Raw genomic sequence first — 19,795 nt, forward strand, 5'->3', positions numbered from 1 at the left:
GGAGTTATAAAATCCTTTTTCAACCTGTTGGACTTGTTCACTCCCAGGCTGGAGTTTATCTTCTGCTTGAGGGCAGAAGCTTAAGTTGAGCAAAGGGAGGATGTCAAAGACACTGTAAGATGAGCTGTAGCTCTTTAAGTGAAAGACAGGTCAGGTAACTTTTTGCCAAAGATCTTACAGGCAACCTGAATGATATGTTGCAACTTATTCTTGTCCCCAAAACAGAGATTACCAAACCAGGTGTTAAAGCCAATGGTAAGGACAGACTCTATCATTGAGTTGTCAAAAAGTGTCATCAATGTACTGCACACACCAAACAGTAAGTATGCAAAAACAACTAGACGGAATACCATGAAACTTAGAGGAAGTATGTTGTCTGGGTAGACCTCATTTTGGTGTAGATCATCACTTTCTTTAACATTGCAAGACTGGGCATTTTTTGGACACGTTCATTGGTTAACCATGGATCTAGATGTAAAACAAAATGAGGCCCATTTAGGGGACTGATATCTATGAGTTTGTGTAACTCAGTGCAGCTGGATTGGATTTAAGGTGTCTGTTCGTGCTCTACTGAGTGCCATTAGTTTAAAATCAGTTTTTTGAAACATAGCGTTATCAGTGTACCATAGGAGAACTAAATGATAAATCCTGGGTGATGCCTTGACTTGATTTCTCCTCTCATGAGTTGAAAAATACTTCTCTGTCTGTAATATTCTACATGTAACCTGCAGGTCAGTCTTAAAGTCCACAGTTTCAATTTGAACAATGCTGCCCCCTGTTGCCTCAGTGTGAACAACGCTGCCTCCTCATGCCTACGAGTGGAGCTGTCACTGATAGACTCACTGGCTCATCTTGATCTTGGGTTGCTCCATGGTGCAAAGGACATTGTTTCACGTGGCGCAATAATGACACCACTCTCTGCAATAAGAACAGAATGGAGGATGGCTTATGGAACGACTGAGATCAGCTTGGCTTAATTTTTTGGCCAAGAAGGTTATATATTTTCTGAACCTGGTGGAATTGCTCACTATCAAGAGCTCCAATTGTTGACATTTACTTACAAAATCATATAATTTTCATTTAAGATATTAAAAGTCTTCCGAGTTTTTGCTCTCCTTACATATTATTTCTTCAAGAATAAAACAAATAAAACCCGGATTTTGAGTCAGTCCATAAAGATGTTTAGTCTTCATGTATTTTTTAATCCTCATTTTTATTTGTTTGATTTTAATACCTTTTTATTTGTATGTGTCTTCTTGTTTTATATATATATATATCTGCCGTGTCGTGTTTTTAGTTTATTGTAGCTTTTTATCTTGAAGCATTATGCGTCTCTGCTTGTCATATTTATGACAGTTTTTATATTTATGAAAATCCTCATCGCCACATAAAAGCTGACACCGAACTGGACTATGGTTCCGCCTGACAGCAGCACGGCAGTATTCAGCAGTGGCACAACAAAGCTCTAGCGTTTCCGGCCAGCTCAGCGCGTCAGTCCTGCGCTGTTGTCAGTTTCCAGCTTGTCAGCTCCGGGACCAGTCAGGCACCTGCAGCCCTTTCACCGGCCGGCGGAGGAACACTAGAGGACGGCGGAGACATGGTTCTGCTGACGATGATCGCCCGGCTGGCGGACGGTCTGCCGCTGGCCGCCTCCATGCAGGAGGACGAGCAGGTTCGTTAGCTGTCTGCTGTTTGGATCACTCTGCCGTCAGTGTCCAGGCTCCAGCTGTGAAACGCCTCACACGTTCTGGGCGAATGCTACAGGGACACGTTAGCTAACAGTGCGCAGCTGGGCCAGATGTGGGCAATGGGGAGGGGTGGGGGGGGGGGACTCCAGATGTGGACTCCAGGTCTCGACCAGGGGCTGCTGTATGAAACTTTGATGAGATCAGTGAGTGGAGGAGGCCTGACTTCTGTTTACACAGGGACACTGAGTCATTCCTCAGAGATCCGTGTTTCAACCCTGACACCAGACTCACGCTGATCCAAACCGTCTGAGCATCTGACAACTGATGTGGACGTTTCAGTTTAGTTTCAGCTTCGTGCTGAGTCCAAAGTCTTAAGAATGACAGGCAGTCCTTCAGTCCACGATGACACGCATTTAATATATTGAGGCAAAAGCAGAACAGACAGAAGGCCACAGATGATGATCGTTTTCAAGTTTGAGTGGTGATTTAGGCCTTAAAGCTCCAGTGTGTAAGATTTAGGTGAAAGAGATTTATTGGCAGGATATAAAAAAAACCTGAATACCTGATGTGTGGGATCATCTAAATTATTTATATTGACATCTTTATGAGTTTTTATGACAACTGAAGGTTCCCACAGGTTCTCTATCCTGTTTGGAATGGGAGGGTGAGGGGTATTCAGCTGCAACGTGCAACTTCACCGCTAGATGTCACTACATACACATTGAACCTTTAAAAGCTGCATTAGTTCGGTAGTCTATTTAGATGTTTCTTAGGTAGAGCATATACAAATGCTATCATTTGCAAATGTTCTTTTACTTGTATTTTATCTACTTGTATTTATACTAATGCCAATGTATTGGCTGATAGTGTTTCACAGACATGTCAGTATGTTTGCTGATATGAACTTCTTTAACCTCTGTGAAATATGCTGTACAAAGTTTGGTTTATTGATTGATTGATCTATATATATATATATATATATATATATATATATATTTTTTTTTTTTTTTTGATTCGTGTGATTCTTGTGTTTAAGACTTTTCGATATCTAATGAGATGCTGGCTGTAGCTTTTGCACTAAAACAATGGGGCTGCAAGGTTTAATCCACTGAATAGTGTTCTCCTCCAATAAAACTGAGGTCACACAAGACACAGATTAATGTTTTAACGTCGAAACATGTAAAATGTTCAAATGGATGCCATTTGTAACTTGTTACAATGTTTTTCTTGACCTTTATTGGTATTTATTGAGCATGACTTTTCAGAAGTCTAACCTTTTTCCCCTCACTCTCTTTTTTTGCTTTCAAAAAGGGAAGTGAAAAGGTTGGTTGTTTCTCTGCTCTGTGCTTCAGCATCCTACATTTTTGTGTGACGCTACAAATGTTGCAGGAAAGAATCTGTTATTCGGTGGAGGGGATGACACCCAAAAAACGTACTCATACTTAGGATAAATGCTGAATATAAAGAATTTACCATAATTTGAACTGGCTATTTGATGCCTTCAGTCTCAGATGTAGCATCACACCAATATTATTTATTTTCGACACATTACAGGGCAAGAAATTGATACTGTCAAGTAAAATAGAAAGATTTTTATCTGTCTTTTCACCACACTTTAAATTCCTGTAGTTGATATCTGTCCTGATAACTCGACCTGCCATCGAAGCAAACTAAAGTCAGTTTCTTGCCCTTTTTATTTTCTGTGTGAGATGTGAGTGAAATGTGTGGTGACTGTCATCCCTCTTTTTCTCTTCTAGTTGGGTCGGGACCTCCAGCAGTATCAGAGTCAAGCGAAGCAGCTCTTCAGGAAGCTCAATGACCAGAGTCCCACACGCTGCACTTTAGAGGCTGGGTCCATGGCATTTCAGTGAGTATGAAGTCGGAGGAAAAGAGAAATATATAAAAATAAATCCAAACCACACATCTCTTGTTTCCCAGTAATGGTTTCTAGATAGTTTTGAAGTTGCTATGTCACAGTTAAGATCCAGGATGTAGAAGGTCACCTTGTGTGTGTGTTTCTACTTTGTTCCTTCCTGCAGCTATTTTATAGAGAAAGGAGTTTGCTACCTTGTGCTTTGTGAAGCCAGTTTCCCCAAGAAGCTGGCCTTTGCTTACCTAGAAGACCTGCAGGCTGAGTTTCATGAGCATCATGGAAAGAAGGTCCCCACAGTATCCCGGCCGTACTCCTTCATCGAATTTGGTAAGAACAAAAATGTTTTAGTATGTTGCACTTTTGGTCACATTACTGATGTCAAATCAAAACCCAATCTGTAGATATATTAGACATTTAATTCTTTTTTTGATCCAAAAGACCTGGTGTCATGTGGTGTTAGGGTAAAAAAAAATATATAGTAAAAGTCAATAGCATCTACTAACTCTGTTTGTGCACAAACCTCCATTTAACATCTGGATACAACACTGTGCATTAGTTTCAGCAGAACCAGAGGTACCATCTTTTATATTTATAAACCTCATTACCCATGATACATCTCAACTACAGAGAGCTGCTGGAGATTCAGCTTCTCCGCTAATATTTACTTGTTGCTATGGGCAAAAATTCTCTGGCTCACTACTTCATCACTTTTATGTCAACATTTTGTCAAATGATTGCAGAGTCTCTAGGCCAGTTGTTTGTCTTAACTGCAAAAACGTTATACTTTCAGCACTTACAGTTACGCATCACTGACCCCCTGATATTCCACAAGGCTGAAAATCACAAGTTGCACCCTCTGCTTTGCATGTATCAGCATTCTCAGACATGCAGACATACAGATGTAACAGTCTTCCAGTGAAGTGGAACTAAGAGTCAACAGACACAATTTTAGTTGGACATCTTTCACACTAAAATTAGCAGGCTTACGCAGGTATTTTTAACGATCATAAAAAAAGGCGATTGTCTTGCTTCCCATTTTCAGTAGGAGTCTGCCTTTCTGTTTTTTTCACCAACGGTTACAAAAGCAATGACAACAGAAGCTCTCCCCTCGCTGTCTTGCCAATTAGCGCGTTCCCCTGAGTTTCTTGTTTCCATCACTGCCGATCAGAAAACCTGCATCTACTGCAGAGTCATTTGACCTGGGAGTGAATGCTGATTGTATCCTTTCACATTGCAGACAAAAGCCAAATAATCTGTCCTTGCCTTTGTCTCAAATATGTCTCTAAACATGTAAAGCATCCTTGTGTCCCTTGAAAGGCGCTATAAAAATTATTATTATTATGTTAGTTGGTTTTTTGATGAGTGGAACAACAACTTATGTGGCAGGGGAATATTCTGAGAAACCACATTTTACAGGTTCCCCTCAACTGCTTTTTTTTCTCATCAGACACGTACATCCAAAAAACCAAGAAGTCTTACATTGACAGTCGAGCGAGAAGGAATCTGGGCAGCATCAACACAGAGCTCCAGGATGTACAGCGGATCATGGTGGCGAACATAGAGGAGGTGCTGCAGAGAGGAGAGGCTCTCTCTGGTGAGTTATCTCAGGCCTGTGCGGCTCCCTTCGGCTCAAACTCACACATGGTGTTTGTTCTCACACTGGAAACTAAAAGCTTGTATGTTTCTTTATTTGTTCTTATCTGTGTCTCTTCCCCTCTCACTCTTGTCTTGCCTCTTTTGTTTTTTGTGTTTTCCTCCTCATCCCTTTCCTCCGCTTTCTCCTCCCCGTAGCCCTCGACTCCAAGGCCAGCAACCTGTCCTCCCTGTCGAAGAAGTACAGGAGCGACGCCAAGTATCTGAACACCCGCTCCACCTATGCCAAGCTGGCGGCCGGTGGTGTCTTTTTCATCATGCTCATCGTCTATGTACGCTTCTGGTGGCTCTGAGAGAGAGAGAGAAAAGAAGAGGAAGGAGGTGTTGAAGTTTCTCCAGACGCTAAGAAAAGCCGTCACCTTTGCCTAAAAACAGTATCCCTGCTCTTAATAAGACTTTACAGACCTACCGTCATCCATTCTGTTCTCGCATGTCCATGGATGTGTGACCTGAATATAAATAATCTCATAATAAATAGTTTTATTAGTAATAATTATATTGAGTTTGTGTGCAGGAGCGAAGGTAACCGGTTTTGTGAGATTCCAAAGTTGTAAACTTCTGTATGAGGAGTGACTGATTAAACCGTGTATACTGCCTAATTATACAATGAAGAGAGAACAACAACACATTTTTTTTATCCTGAGCAAAACAAATGGGTTTAGCCATTTGTTAACATGAATATCATAGGAGTAATATATATACTATAACATATAGTATGTGCTATAGCTACAGTTATTTGGAAATCAAAATCCTCGGTTAGGTAAATAGGCCCAGCGACAAAATACAAAAAGTTAAATAGACTGTTGATTACAAATGCTGTATGAAATTCTTGCAAAGCTATTTCACCCGTGTCTATAAGGACTGTACAACATTAGTGGGGGGGAAGGTAGTGATAATGCTAAGGAAAGGAGGAGGGTCATGCATTCTCTTTATTTGTAAAGTGAGAGGAGTTATTTGGGTAGCAGGGGAGGGTCGATTCATTTTTAATCAGCACAAATGTATATTCCAGGCTTCCTTTGTAAGTTGATTGATTTTTTTTTTTTGAAAGAAGGATAAAGTTGTTGGAAATGATGGGTTTAGTGTGTGTCAAGGTTGATCATTACGATGCCTGTCTCATATGGACAAAGAGGGGGACCCAAAGAAAATGCTAATAATCCTGCGGAGGTTCGTGCTTCTTTTAAAGAGTGAAATATAACACTCAGCCCCCACCTCCCCCGCTCCAATCATTTTCAGAGTCCCTAACCTGAACACCCTGAACCCTGTGTCCACGGTATGCGTCCACAATCCTTCTATGTTCCCTTACATCGTGACTGTCGACCAGCACCTTTCTGTAACCAGACATAAAAAAGGAAAAATAAATTTGATGTCTGGTTGGGTCCTTTTATTTTGTATGAAGTTTACATACGTCTCTCTCCTTGATTTTAGAGGGGTTTCAAGCTGAGGGGTCTTGAAACTGCTGATTCCTCTCTGCTGGAATGGACACCTTCACTTTTTCTGTTATGTCTGTTATCCACAAATAAAATCATTTGTTAGATGACCTTGAGTTTAAGTGATGTTAATCTGGAGCGGAAAATGCAATTAGAGATGCTTTATGTATTTTAAAGATTCTCATTGTTGACTCAGTCGTATACAGTTGGAAGGAATTACCACCAGTTAATGTGATCCTCTTCTCACTCTAGAAAAACAGATTATTTATTTATTGAAACTAAAGGTTATGTATGTGTGGTTGTATAATACAGGAGCTATTTTAACAGAAATTAGTTTTTGAATATAATTTATCAATCAGTGGAAGACGTAACCTTTTTTCAAGGTGACTAAAAAGATGAAGAGAAAAAGTCATAGTAGATACAGACAAGACAGAGGATAAAAAGAATGATTGTAATATGATAATAGGAGTATGATAAGAGTCGAGCAGTAGAAATTGTGTGTGTGTGTGAGTATGCATTGCAGTGGTATTAAATATTTAGGATAATACAATCTCAATAAAAGATATAACAATATAATGGAGACCTCAGTAATATATATTATGCAAAAGATGTTCAGGAGGGAAAAAAATATATTGATGCAAATGGAGCCAAATAATTAAATACAAAAAGTTTTAGTCAACCTCAAATTGTGATAAGAACACTCAGTGCTTTAAAGAGCTCTTCTAGTATAATTATGTAATAATATTATTCTGAGTTATTTCTTTGAGACAAAATGCTTCAGTGCAAAGAGCCTCAACCTGTTTGTGTTACTCTAAGAGCAAAAGTTTTCAGTATATATTTTAAACAAAGGATTTGTAACAAAAAATTATATCAAATAAAGGAGAAAAGACAATGTTTATCCTACCCTTCATACCTAGAAGAATGTAAATGGAATCCTAATTAGGCCCTAAAATCAATTAAATCAAACAAAATGTCAATCTTTTAAAAACATGACTACAATCATTTGTTTTTAAACACATTTTTTATTCATCATCATAATTATTCCATATATTTACTGCTTTTTCAGAAACAACACAGTTTTATGTATTATCACTAAATAATTATATAAATATAAATACATATTTAATATTACATAAACGATTATTTAAAAATACTTAGCAATGAATTTGTGTTCAAAAACTCATAACAACAAAAACTTATACCATCAATGACCAGAGGATGGCCTGCTGGGCTCACTGCTGAACAGTGAGGCTCAGACTCTCAACTTGAGCTGATGACTGTAACCTCCTGTTTACTGAGCTCCATGGTAAGGTAAGAAAAAAAAACACAGTGTTGCTGATACAGGTTTTCAGATGCAGGTTTTCAGAAAAAGAAAAAGAAACACATTCAGAAAAAGTAAGAACGACTAGCACTGTAAGCATAAAGAGCAGCAGTAATATACTTCAACTTGAAGCAGAACAGGAAATGTCAGTGACAAAAACCGCGACGCAGCAGAGGGTGGCACGTCATAAACCAACCACAGGGCACATCCTAACCTTTTCACCTCTCAAGGGAAGTGGGTATTTGTGAGTTTGGCCTCAGTCCTTATCAGAGTTAACTCTTTTTGAAATCTTTTCCCATTAAAAAACATTTGATCACCTTAAAGTAGGTTTTTTTTTGCAAACTTTCCTCTTTTATGAATTGTCTCTAAAGTAGGTTTCTTCTCACTTTGTGTCTGTGCACATATTTGCAGCAGCAACTGCACAACTATACACATGATCAACATCTGCACAGGGTTTTTCCCAGTTTTTTTTCAAGTTAGCAATCATTTTCAATTCTGCAATAAGCTAGAGTAACACTCAGTAGAGCACATATAAGCCCAACTGTCCCCTTAAACTCAATCAAACTGCAGCAGATTTCACATCCAGATCTAAGAATTATTAAATTAGAAATTCTCCCTGTGAAAATCTCAAAAATGCCTTACAACTTTGTGCAGTGTCAAAGAACGTGGATTTCTGGATATGCCACCTGATCCGCATCTAAATTTAAAGGATTCTTCCCTGACCTACTGCATCTTTTCCCCAAGTTTAGTGATAATCCGACCTGTAGTTTTAATGCTGCTCACTATCAAAACATAACATCCTTGGCCAAGGTAAAAGGAGATTATAGTCAAATGTATATGTCTATAAGTGAGAATTTCATTTCAGGGTTTACAGTTATATTAACATCTGTTTGATGTACCTATCATGGAAAATACATAGTGATAAAAAAATCCTCTCTAGACACAATAAGTTAAACATTTAAATGTACAGATGTACATTTTTTATCATTTTATAACTATTTTATATTTGAAGCAAATTTTTTTTTTCAACATCCATTGTGACTTTTTGGACTTTTCGATCTCTGCCACATATTCTCACATCATTACTTTATAGGGGTTGTCTTTTTGTAAAGTTGGAAAGGATTTGAAGATAATGTGTCACCTATGTATAAGTGTAAAATCCACAACGGTTATGTGTGAGTTGTGTGTGTATGAGTATTTGCATGTGTGCAAATGTCACAGTGATTAAAGAGAGGACAACGAACCCCTCTCTCGCGCTCCAGCACTTTCTCTCCTTCCTGTGCAGGGTTGCCATAGCAGCAGCGAGTGTGTGACAGTCATGTGAAAACGAAGCTGATTGGATTAAAATACTTTATGTGATCAGGGGTCAGGAATACGGCGCATGTACTAAACACACATAGACTGATTCAAACACACACACACACTTACACATACTTACTGGCAGAAAGGCTGCAGTGCCTTCGACACATAAACTGTATCTATTTTCAAAACCTAAACCTGTAATGTGTCCTCCTGCCAACTCACATTACCCTATCTTGATTAAATTTCCTGTCAAAGACACAGACGCACATCGAGACCGTCCACCCACATCTAGACTCCTCCTGAGATTGTGCAATCTTAAAGAAACAGGACATTAAAACAATGTGACCTCAAGCTTGATCTGCAGCCGCTTCATCTCAAAGTCACTGGAAGGGTTGAGCGTGCAGATCCAGACGCAGTGAAAGGGTTTCAGTCATGTTTCAGGCAAATCAGCTTCAGCACCTGAGGGCAAGCAGACTTGCAGACAGCACTCATGCTCGGCTGCAAAAACGTATTCATTCTTCCCCTGTGTGCACACTGAAGCTCAAAGATATGATCTTATTAATAGAGTCACACTAGAGATGTTAGAGGTATAAGTCCTGCTGCACTCACGGCTCCATTTATTCCCTCGAGGGTGAGAAGATCTCAACCTCTGACCCACAATCACCCATATTTACATATATATATTTATATATATATATATATATATATATATATATATATATATATACACAACATCCTAAAAACTATTCACAATTTACTTCAGCCCAACTTGTTTTATCCCCAAACCATCTCAAATGCATTATTGCTTGCACAAAGTGATGTACATACAACATTCAAAACTGTTCACTTATTTTTTTCAACAACAACCCATCTGACTGGTTTCATAAGGTATCCAAACACAAATAGAAACTGTACAGCTATGCCAGCTCCTCTGTGGGGTTGCAAGCATGCAAACAGTATAAGAGAATAGATGACATGATGGGTGAAGGCTCTCTTAAAGTGAAGCCAAATTGCCTTGATTGCCCCCTGGTGGCTGGCTGTAATACAGGTCAGAAACCCACCTCCTCCATGTTAGTGGATGGGAGCCAAACTGAAAAAGTTTGTTGTCTAATCAAATTTTCTCAAAGATGGTTTCTGTCATTTTAGGTAGTTCTTATCGCACTGATGTTTGTCCATGCGTTCATTTTTTGTTTGGTTGTATTTAATTTATGTATTTGTATTTAAATTATTTGATACCATAAAAATGGGGTGAAATGTCATGATTGACAGCTGAGTCTGACTCGTGATTGGTTGAGTGCATGTATCGATGGGATGTCGCTCCTGCGGTTCCATCCCCCATTCGCTACTGTGCAGACGCTGGCTCCAAATGCCCAAAATGGCAGCGTTTGTATCCGGGATATTTTAGCTTCATTTCTGGATAGTGGGAGGAAGTGGAGATACGTTGTCCATCTTTAAATGCAGTCTATTCTGACAAGTCTAACATGCTGATTTTTAATGAGTACAATGTTTTCATAAGTAAAAACAAAATGGTAACTTGGCTGTATTACCCTGTTTCCCACTGTGCACCACACTCCACATGTGTTGTGGGGAGATGCAGAGAGATATGGACCACCAGGGAATCAAGTCTTCTGTAATTACTATGATAAAAAGTCACTCCATCCCATATCAGAGCAGCTTCCCACCTCATCCCAGCTGCTTCCTGGTCTCTTCCCTTTCATCCTCTTCCCTCAAACTCCCGTCTCCTCCAATCAGAGAACAGGGAAGCTGTGGAGACAGCAGCTGTATGGCAGCAGAGAGGGCCATAAAACGCAGAAGGCCGAAAGAGGAAGTCAAGGGACCTGATGAGTTATTGCCCCCCGAACGTACACATCGGGTCCTGGGAACAGGGAACTTCTCACAGGGGGGGTCAAGCATAGAGTCTGTTCCACAGCCCAAGACCTGCTCTGCACTCTGCGTATTCTTTATCACTGTCCAATGATGACCATCTCACACCTCACTGTCATTATGTTGAGTGTATTTACAAAAAAGAGCAGCCCTTTAACTCTGTAATAAAACCATTGCAATAAATTACCTTTTTTTCCCAGCAGTACATATTTACCCACATCTTGTGCTGTGTTCTAACAGTGCCCGTCAGATGTGTAAGAATATGCCTTAAACAAAAACAGGATATAGAGTGGGAAGAGAGAAACGTGAGGGTAAGCGACAAAGTGGGAGGAACAAAAGCCTTTCACACACATACAGTAAATGTATGTCACAATAAAGAGATGCTGTGTTCACAGCCATAAGTCAGTGCCCAGTTTTCTCATTTGTTTCTACATTTCTTTAAACAGATAGCATTGTTGGTTTATTCATACAGAGACACACAGACACACACACACACAATGCTGCACAGAGCCTGTGAGAAAGTGAAGGCTGAAGTGTGAATTCCAGCCATGTCTGTCTTTTGGCAGCTTGTGAATTTATGATACACGTAACCCTGGAAAGATACGCCGAGCACACTCACTTTACACTCTCTATAACTTTCAGCATGTGAGCTAAACACGCAAACACACTGAAAAACATGGCCCACACACGTTACAACTTGAGCATGAAGAAAATGCAAAAATATGACTCATGTTGATGTTGTTGATATCAAATACTCAGAATGTAATTAGATGCTTCTGTGAAAACTATGAAAGTAAGTCTCAGTAACCCTTAGTGCTTTTATTCTGCGTCATAAGTCAGTTTAATAAATTCTATCTTAGTGTTACAGCTTGTTTCCTTCTATCATATTACTGATTTTATCCTTGGATTGCCATGCTTTATACTGTGATGAATCTATCTGTGTTTTGTGTTGCATCTATTTGGTAAGTGTGTTTCTATTATTCCTGACAGAATAAAAACAAATTCATCGTAACTTCAACCTAAATATTATCTTTGATTCCTGTTTTAGTATCAGTTCTCCTCTCCATCCTGTCCCTTGTGTTCTCATCCCGCCTGCATCGTAAACATCATGGACTGTGGAGGATTAGTTTGACCTCCTGCACCCTCGGGCCTCAGGGACCCCTGGGCATGATGGAAGAGGTTCCAAATGTGCGTGTCAGTATTCTTGCATGTTTATTTTTTGGCACTGGTGCGTGCACAAGTGTGTGCATACGTCTGTGCTAAAATGTGCATCCCCGTGTGTGTTAATATATGGGAGAAAGATTCAGACGACCTTGGGGGGGGAGCAGACTGGGGGTGAATTTGCCCTCACTGACTCTAAATATCATCAGTAACATTATGTGTAGATTTGTTGTGGTGGATTACAAACAGATGTCATGGTGCTGACTTGGAGTACGCTGCCAATACTCACTTTATGAAATCAACTAAACCATCTAAACAGTGTGTGTGAGTGTGTGTGTGTGTGTGTGTGTGTGTGTGTGTGTGTGTGAGTGTGTGTGTGTGTGTGTGTGTGTGTGTGTGTGTGTGTGTGTGTGTGTGTGTGTGTAGAGGTTATGGTAGGGCATTATAAACCTTGCAGAACCCAGATGACACAGCTCAGCCCGTCATTTTCCCACAGTGCAGTATAAATAGCCTGCTAGTGTGGGGTGACGGTGGGCAGGCCGGGGCGCTCAAGGGAGGATCCCATCCACACACAACAGCACATTCCTGTCCACCTGGCCCTTCCACAGCCCCAGGTCACCTTACAGGACGTGTTTACATAAACGCTTTCCCTCCTTCCCTCCTTCCTCACACCTTTCCCTCATCACCTGTTTCCTCACCTCCCTGCCAACTCCCCCCTTGTGCTCACCAGAGACCCCTTGGCTGATCTCCGACACAACGCTTGGTCACACAAGGTTCTCGCTGACTCTCCACATTAGTGCTACACTTGTGTAACATGTATTCAAAGCCACAGGACATAAACAACTAATGAGATTTACTGCAGAGGGTGTTGTAATTTTTTCCTTGTTTTGCATTTTGTCTGCAACATGATGGCTACGTCAAGGGGATTTTCAAAGTGTTTCATCATCTTGACGATCAATCAAATAATTATGACTTCAGATGGCAATCTCGGCATAATCTTGGATGACACTATAAAATTACACTTTTTATCTATGGCTATTCTGCACGGCTATTCATCTTAACTTGCACAGGTTTTATTTTCTTTAGACACCGTCCCACGTCTGACCAAGTAAATGATTACACAGATTTAGTGCTGATCTGTGTGCTTTCTTAAATTTTGTGCGCATTATCTGCCCCAATGTTGACATTTGGCTCATATAACCTCAAGTTCACACAGGAAAATGATTTACTGTGATTAACTCTAACCCTTGTATCAACTCTGCATCTCTCTGTAAATCAGACACCATGTGGCTTCTCATCTTGGTGACCCCGCTCTAGTGACCAGACGACGTCAAGGAGGTGAAACTGAGCTAATCTGATATGCTCTTAAGTCTTTTGAACACCACTTGGTATCAGAGTCAGAACTGCACAGCAGAACATCGCCTTCCACCCCTTTGCTCAAACCTTTGCTCAAAAATATACTCATGATTTTTTAGCCTCTTACAGAAGGGGCCACACATTACACAAATGTAAAGCTGTCTGATAGGATTGCTTCTTTTGCAGCAGTCAAGGCAGGTCAGTGAGGAGGAGGTGATAATCAACCCTAAATATACCCCCTGTAGCTTCCCATACCCCAGATCTGCTTACATGGCAAGGCAACATTCGATAGATTATGGATCAACACACAACATGTGCAGAAGTCTTGATGGGGACACAGATGGCCTCAGAACTTCACACCCAATGCTCCCACATGAACGTTTATCTCAGCAAAGCCAGCACAAAACCCCTGCTGTTCAACACTTGTGTTAACTAAACCTGATCTGTCACGCACAGAAGTTTAACTGTGCTGTTTGCTACAGTGCAATAATAATATACTGCATTTGAGCATATAGAAGCGTCCAGATCCAATGAACGAGACATGTCTCAGTTATGTACAACTGTTTATGCAAGCGAGTCAGCTGCCACAGCCGGGCATTGAGAGGTGAATCAGTTCCTGCCATTACTAAATATAGAAAGGAATCATATATACACTCTTCATACTGACTCTCCTGCCTGCCATCTTAGAACGTAAAGGCTGGGTGCCGTTCTTCTTGAATGACAGGCCCTGATTCAGTTTCCCATGGCTATCACGTTGGGGGAAGATGGCGTGTTTATGGTTAAGGGGAGTGCACATGAACACACACACTCGTACCCTCTCAAGCATGTACTCGCCTGGAATCAGTCATTAGGTGTCTGCCCCCTGAACACCGTGTCCTGTGGTATAAATCTACAGGCCAACAGCTGGAGTCACCTTGACTGATGAGCTCCAAATCGGTGTGAAGAGCCCCAACGTTGATGAAAGCGGCTCTCCTGCCAGGCCCATGCCTGTGATCCAGGCCGACTTTTTATTACTTTTTTATGGCACGTTATACCTGCAAACAGAAAAACAATATTCATGCAGAGGTTTTAAAAATCGCATGACACACCCATTGTCCTGCTTTTGTTCCTGCAGTTTTCCCTGCTAATAAAACACATTTAAATGTGATTTTTTATATGCAGCAAAACTGTAATTATCTAATCTGCTTTGTTCCCTGATAAGCTGGAGGGGTGAGTGTCATCTGTCACAGGAGAACTGAGGTCAGATGTTGTTGATGCATTTAATTCAACATTGGTTCAAAGGGATTTAAAGCACCGAAGATATTGAGTTTTCCCAAAGACGATTTATATCTCGTCTTTGAAACTGTGTCAGACTTCTGTGTTAAAGGTCTTTCATCAGCGCAGTGGTAGGGAGGAACTAATCAGCATTTTCTGCTCACGAGGCAGATCCACACCCTCTCTCACCCCATCTCTCCAAAACTATGGACGCCCACATCTGGAGTGACATCATCAGGAAAACAGTGCTGCAGACAAAGTGATCCTCTGATGTGATTAACTATTGGCTCACATGACCAATGTCTTTGCCATCTGTGACAATGAATTCATATGTTTTGGTGATGGATGATAACAAATAAAAGCAAACACAAGACAGGGTTCATCAACAAAAACAGCATCTGACCAAATGCCTGGACGCCGTTTGTTGTCGTGCCAGCACCTGACATCCAACCACACACACATGGAGAGCAAGAGTTGACATTGGCCGCAGCAACAAAAGAATTGTCAGTGTGGACCCCTGGGGGGGGGGTCTTGTTTCGAGCCTTTCAGCAGGGTTGAATAGAGGACAGAGGGCCAGTCACAGCAGCAGGAGTCTCTGCAATGTTTCTCTAACAGGGTGTAAAGACAAACAAATCACTGGGATGAGATGTGGTCTTGTTATTGTGATAAGCCTGTGATTTACACCAGGATCATTCAGGCTGATAAGGGATAATTAGTCTGGGATTAGTGCGCTCAATAACCATTATTAATTAAGCGGGTGTGAGTGTGTCTGTCTGTTGCATGAGAGAATGGTTTCTCCACTCATAAAAAAAAAATACAATCATGTGATCAAAGGAGATTTAATTTCCTTCACTACAAAAAAATGTCATTAAAAAAATGTCTTGGTTTTTTAAACCAACAATTTTAAACCTAACAATATTAAATATGCAATTATATAAAAAGAAAAAAAGCAGATACTTTTTAACTCACATTTTAGGAGATGAGAATTTACTTTTTGCATTTTTGGCATGAAAAATACTTTAATCAACTGCCCGATTCGCTATGATTAGTTGTATGACTATTGGATTACATTACCAATCTAGTAGGTCTGATGATAGAGATATAAAAAGAAAAAGGAAACCATTAAAGTCTATAGCATCAATTTACTGTCTTGTTTTTTTCTTGAGATCATTATAATTTGTAACTTGGGCACAGTTGCAATGTTTCTGCAACGTCGTCACAAAAACAATACATGACTCTTTAATAAGTTGAAGTTTCTCGCTAATAAAACCTTTAACTCTGCAGAAGTTGAGCTGAGAAACCTACAGATAAACCCCTCCAATCTCACACTGATTTAGTCGCCTGTGTGTGTGGTCGTTTGTTTCCTTTGTGAGTCTGTAACATGACAAAAACATGCATGAGCTTTTCTAGAGATCGGTGGAGGTTATGGTTTCCCCACCTTCTGTCTGCCAACTACAAAGCGGTTCAAAGTCACTCCTCGAACCCAGACTACCTGAAAACTGCAGCGGTGGCATGTGAATGTAATGTGTGGAAGAAACACAGACAGAGTGGGTGTAGACACATATCGGGGGAAAAACGTGCAGTTCGTGTAGAGGAGGAAATAAAACGGAGTAAAAATCAGTGAACGGGTTAATTTTGACTCATACCAGGCTCAGAGAAGTAGAAAAATGAGAAACCAAATTCCTCCGCCTCGGCGACACTGAGGAAGAAAACCTGTGGTGTCTGTTTAACATCGCGTCCGGACGAAAACGAACAAACACATACAGGGTGATACAACTTTTTTTAATCAAAGCGATGGCAGAAAGTTAAATTTTTAACATCGGCTCTTGAGAAACTTTTCAACCATCTTTTTCAGCTTCGACGATAGATCCCCGCGGACCTCAAGCGGAAGGATACGTCCGTGTGTGCGCGCTCGCTGGCTTCAGAGGCTGAGGAGCGATCGGAGGTGGAGGAGTTTTCTGCTCCGTGGCAACAGCGAGAAGTTTCATAGATGCGTGTTGTTTACGGTAAAAACGCAACGTCTCGTCGCAGTCACTCGTGTCAAACAACCCCTGGCATGTTGTAGTTTTCCTCCACGAGAGTTTGGTCCCTCTCCACTTGAGCGTCACTTTCTTCGAACCGTCCCGGGAGGCAGCTCAACTTTGGGCTGGCGACCATATGTGGATTTTACAGCGAATATGGAGCACATCCCCGGTTTCTCCTCCGGCAGGTCACTAGTCCTCGTCCTCTGCTTCACCCACCTCTCTCTGGGTAAGTTGTGTTTTCTGTTATCATGATGTTTCCCCCCCCCCATCCTCAACATTTCATAACTTACCTTTGCATCTGACGGAGCAGATGTAGCATCTTCACACTGTGTAAGTGAAAGTTAGCTAGTTTTAAATTAGCATGAATAGTTCCTGCTTCTAACTTTAGATAAAAGACAAATTGTGGTGATTATCTGCTGCGTTTAGAAACATGCAACCACAGTTACCTTAAAATCACTTTAACATCCACTTAAGATTTGAGTGTAAAACACATTGAGCATTCATTATTTTGACTTAACACTGCTACTTCACCATTAATACCATAATACCCCTAATGACTAAATTCACACACCTAAAAAGACGATCATGGATTTCCCACTTTCTAAAAGTGAAGCTAACTTGTGTTAAAGTCAGGAGGTCTGAGGTCTGATGAGCACTAACACTGAAGGCCTGCTGGTTGTGGTGCTCAGTCTTTGAGCCGCACATCTGCCCAGATGTTGAAGAGCAAGAGCATGAGAAAGAATTCAAAATGGACACTTCTAACTTGTTCAGACTGTCTGGCTGGATGAGAGGAGCTCACAGTGATGAAGAGTTGAATGAAATGTGGGCAATGGGAAAAATATACATCATCGTGGTTTAATGGAGTTTCAAGGACAGACTAACTTATTTGTGTTCCCTCTAAAACCTCCCCATCTCAGATTTGTGGGTCAGTTCGATCAACACTACATGCACTTTAAATCCACTAAATGTGACACAATAAGGAAGGAGGGGGTTTAAGAAAATCATTTTCAATTGGGTCATTTCAAAATTACGGAAGCGTATTGCATTCACTTGAGAAAAAAAAACCAACTCTGTAATTGTTTATTTTATCAGTTTTTTGTGACTTATTCTTTTTCTGTTTTTCCGAGTCTTTTTTTTTCAGTTTTTCAGACTAATCCCCCCCCCCCCCCCCTGTTTTTTGGACGATTTTTTTTTCTGAATTATCGAGATACTTCGAACTCCCCCGAAAACCTCCAACCTGCAAGTGACTCCCATGGACCTATGGTGACTCCTGCCCGCACATACATGCCCCATCTTCAACTATCTACCGTACCGGGTCAATTACGGTAAATTACGGTATCCATGGAGCATGTCATATCTGTCCAACTGATCCTGGAGAAATATTGCTATGTCTAGCAGATCTGAATGGGCTTTCCTTCTGAACAACTGCAAAGTCCTCAGGTGCCTGCGTAGAGTCGACAAACTAAAGATAATAGTGTAGTGACCCTGCTTTACAGCTGGACTGGCTGTCTGTCTCTCGGCCAATCAGGGGAAGTGCATGTGGAAATGCTGAGTATGTGCGTCGCTGATTGGTGGGGAGTACGTCTCTGTGTGCGGGAGTTCAGAAAACTAGTTCGTCTGTAAAAGAACGCAAATAGGTCCTGAAGACATCACGTCCTGTCTCCTCATAACTTTCGCCAGCGTTACAATACCATCTATATGACTTTAAGACAGGACTATCTCCCAGTGTCTTAAACCCAGATCAAAGTAAAACTTGATTAAACTAAACATGTCGGTCCTGTTAGGTTCCATTACATTGGGCTCTCAATAAAGAAATGAATGTGTCTATTGTTTCAAACGCTCTCTAAACTCAGAAAAAAAATTTGTCTGAAAAACAGAAGAAAAAAAAATTAGTCCGAAAAACAGAAGAAAAAAAAAATTAGTCCGAAAAACAGAAAAAAAAATTGTTCAATAAACAGAAGAAAAAAAAAATTAGTCAGAAAAACAGAAGAAAAAAAAATTTGTCAGAAAAACAGAAGAAAAATAAAATTTGTCAGAAAAACAGAAAAAAATGTGTCCAAAAAACAGGGTGGAAAATGTCAGAAAACAGAAAATAAATTGTCCGAAAAACTAAAAAAAATGCTCCGAAAAACAAAAAAAAATGCTCCGAAAAACAGAAGAAGAAAAAAATTGTCAGAAAAACAGAAAAAATTATTCAAAAAAACAAACCAAAAAGAAAATGACTCAGAAAAACACTCAAGAGTTTTTTTTTTTTTCAAGTGAATGGAATACGCTTCCGTACAAAATGACCCGATTTAAAAATAGCCCATTTCAAAATGACCTGATTGAAAATGATTTCTATCACTAAAAATTAGGCACTTGCACTAAACATTTTGTAGACATAGAAACATAGAAGTGTATATGTGTATTTAAAAGTAGGGATAATTGCTTTATGTTCCAGTGCGTCTGTCTTTAATAAAGCACAAATTGGTGTCCTCTAATTAGAGCTAAATAGCAGGACCTAAATTACATGTTTAGGCCATGGGTCAGCTCATAGTTGGTGAGGAATTATTCTTGAGTGAAAGGTTGTTTTGTATACTAATGGCAAATAGATATGTTTGTGCATTGTGTCCCACATTACCAAAAGGCGAGAGTTGATTGATGAAGGTACTGAAAAGCAGTTAACACTATGATTAAACTGTAACGCAAATGTGCATGTTGTCTGATATAGGCCTGACTAGACCATGGTAATTTACAAAACAGCAAAACATCACAAAAAATAGTTGAATGCCAAACTGTTTATGTTTTCTAATGTAGATTATGCTTGAGATGTCATTTTAGAGAAGCACATTAAAAAGGGGTACATTTAGCAG

General features: G+C 40.2%; 2 protein-coding genes across 2 annotated transcripts in view; both read left to right on the top strand.

Moving 5' to 3' along the window:
• The first annotated feature begins 1,442 nt into the window (after nucleotides 1-1,442).
• On the top strand, nucleotides 1,443-6,751 carry sec22bb (SEC22 homolog B, vesicle trafficking protein b). Its single transcript, XM_020080718.2, has 5 exons — nucleotides 1,443-1,672; nucleotides 3,446-3,555; nucleotides 3,728-3,888; nucleotides 5,009-5,155; nucleotides 5,353-6,751. The coding sequence occupies exons 1-5, from the start codon at nucleotides 1,598-1,600 to the stop codon at nucleotides 5,505-5,507; spliced, it is 648 nt and encodes a 215-aa protein (XP_019936277.1). The 5' UTR covers nucleotides 1,443-1,597; the 3' UTR covers nucleotides 5,508-6,751.
• Nucleotides 6,752-16,566: 9,815 nt separating this feature from the next.
• The window catches only part of notch2 (notch receptor 2), a 45,658-nt gene continuing 42,429 nt past the window's right edge, over nucleotides 16,567-19,795 (top strand). Inside the window, exons 1-2 of the mRNA XM_069522205.1 lie at nucleotides 16,567-16,686; nucleotides 16,775-17,169. Of these exons, the coding sequence (XP_069378306.1) occupies nucleotides 17,097-17,169 (73 nt within the window). The 5' untranslated portion in view covers nucleotides 16,567-16,686; nucleotides 16,775-17,096. The remainder of the gene's footprint in view (nucleotides 16,687-16,774; nucleotides 17,170-19,795) is intronic.

This window comes from Paralichthys olivaceus, chromosome 3, assembly GCF_024713975.1.
Source record: "Paralichthys olivaceus isolate ysfri-2021 chromosome 3, ASM2471397v2, whole genome shotgun sequence".
Classification (NCBI taxonomy): Eukaryota; Metazoa; Chordata; class Actinopteri; order Pleuronectiformes; family Paralichthyidae; genus Paralichthys; species Paralichthys olivaceus.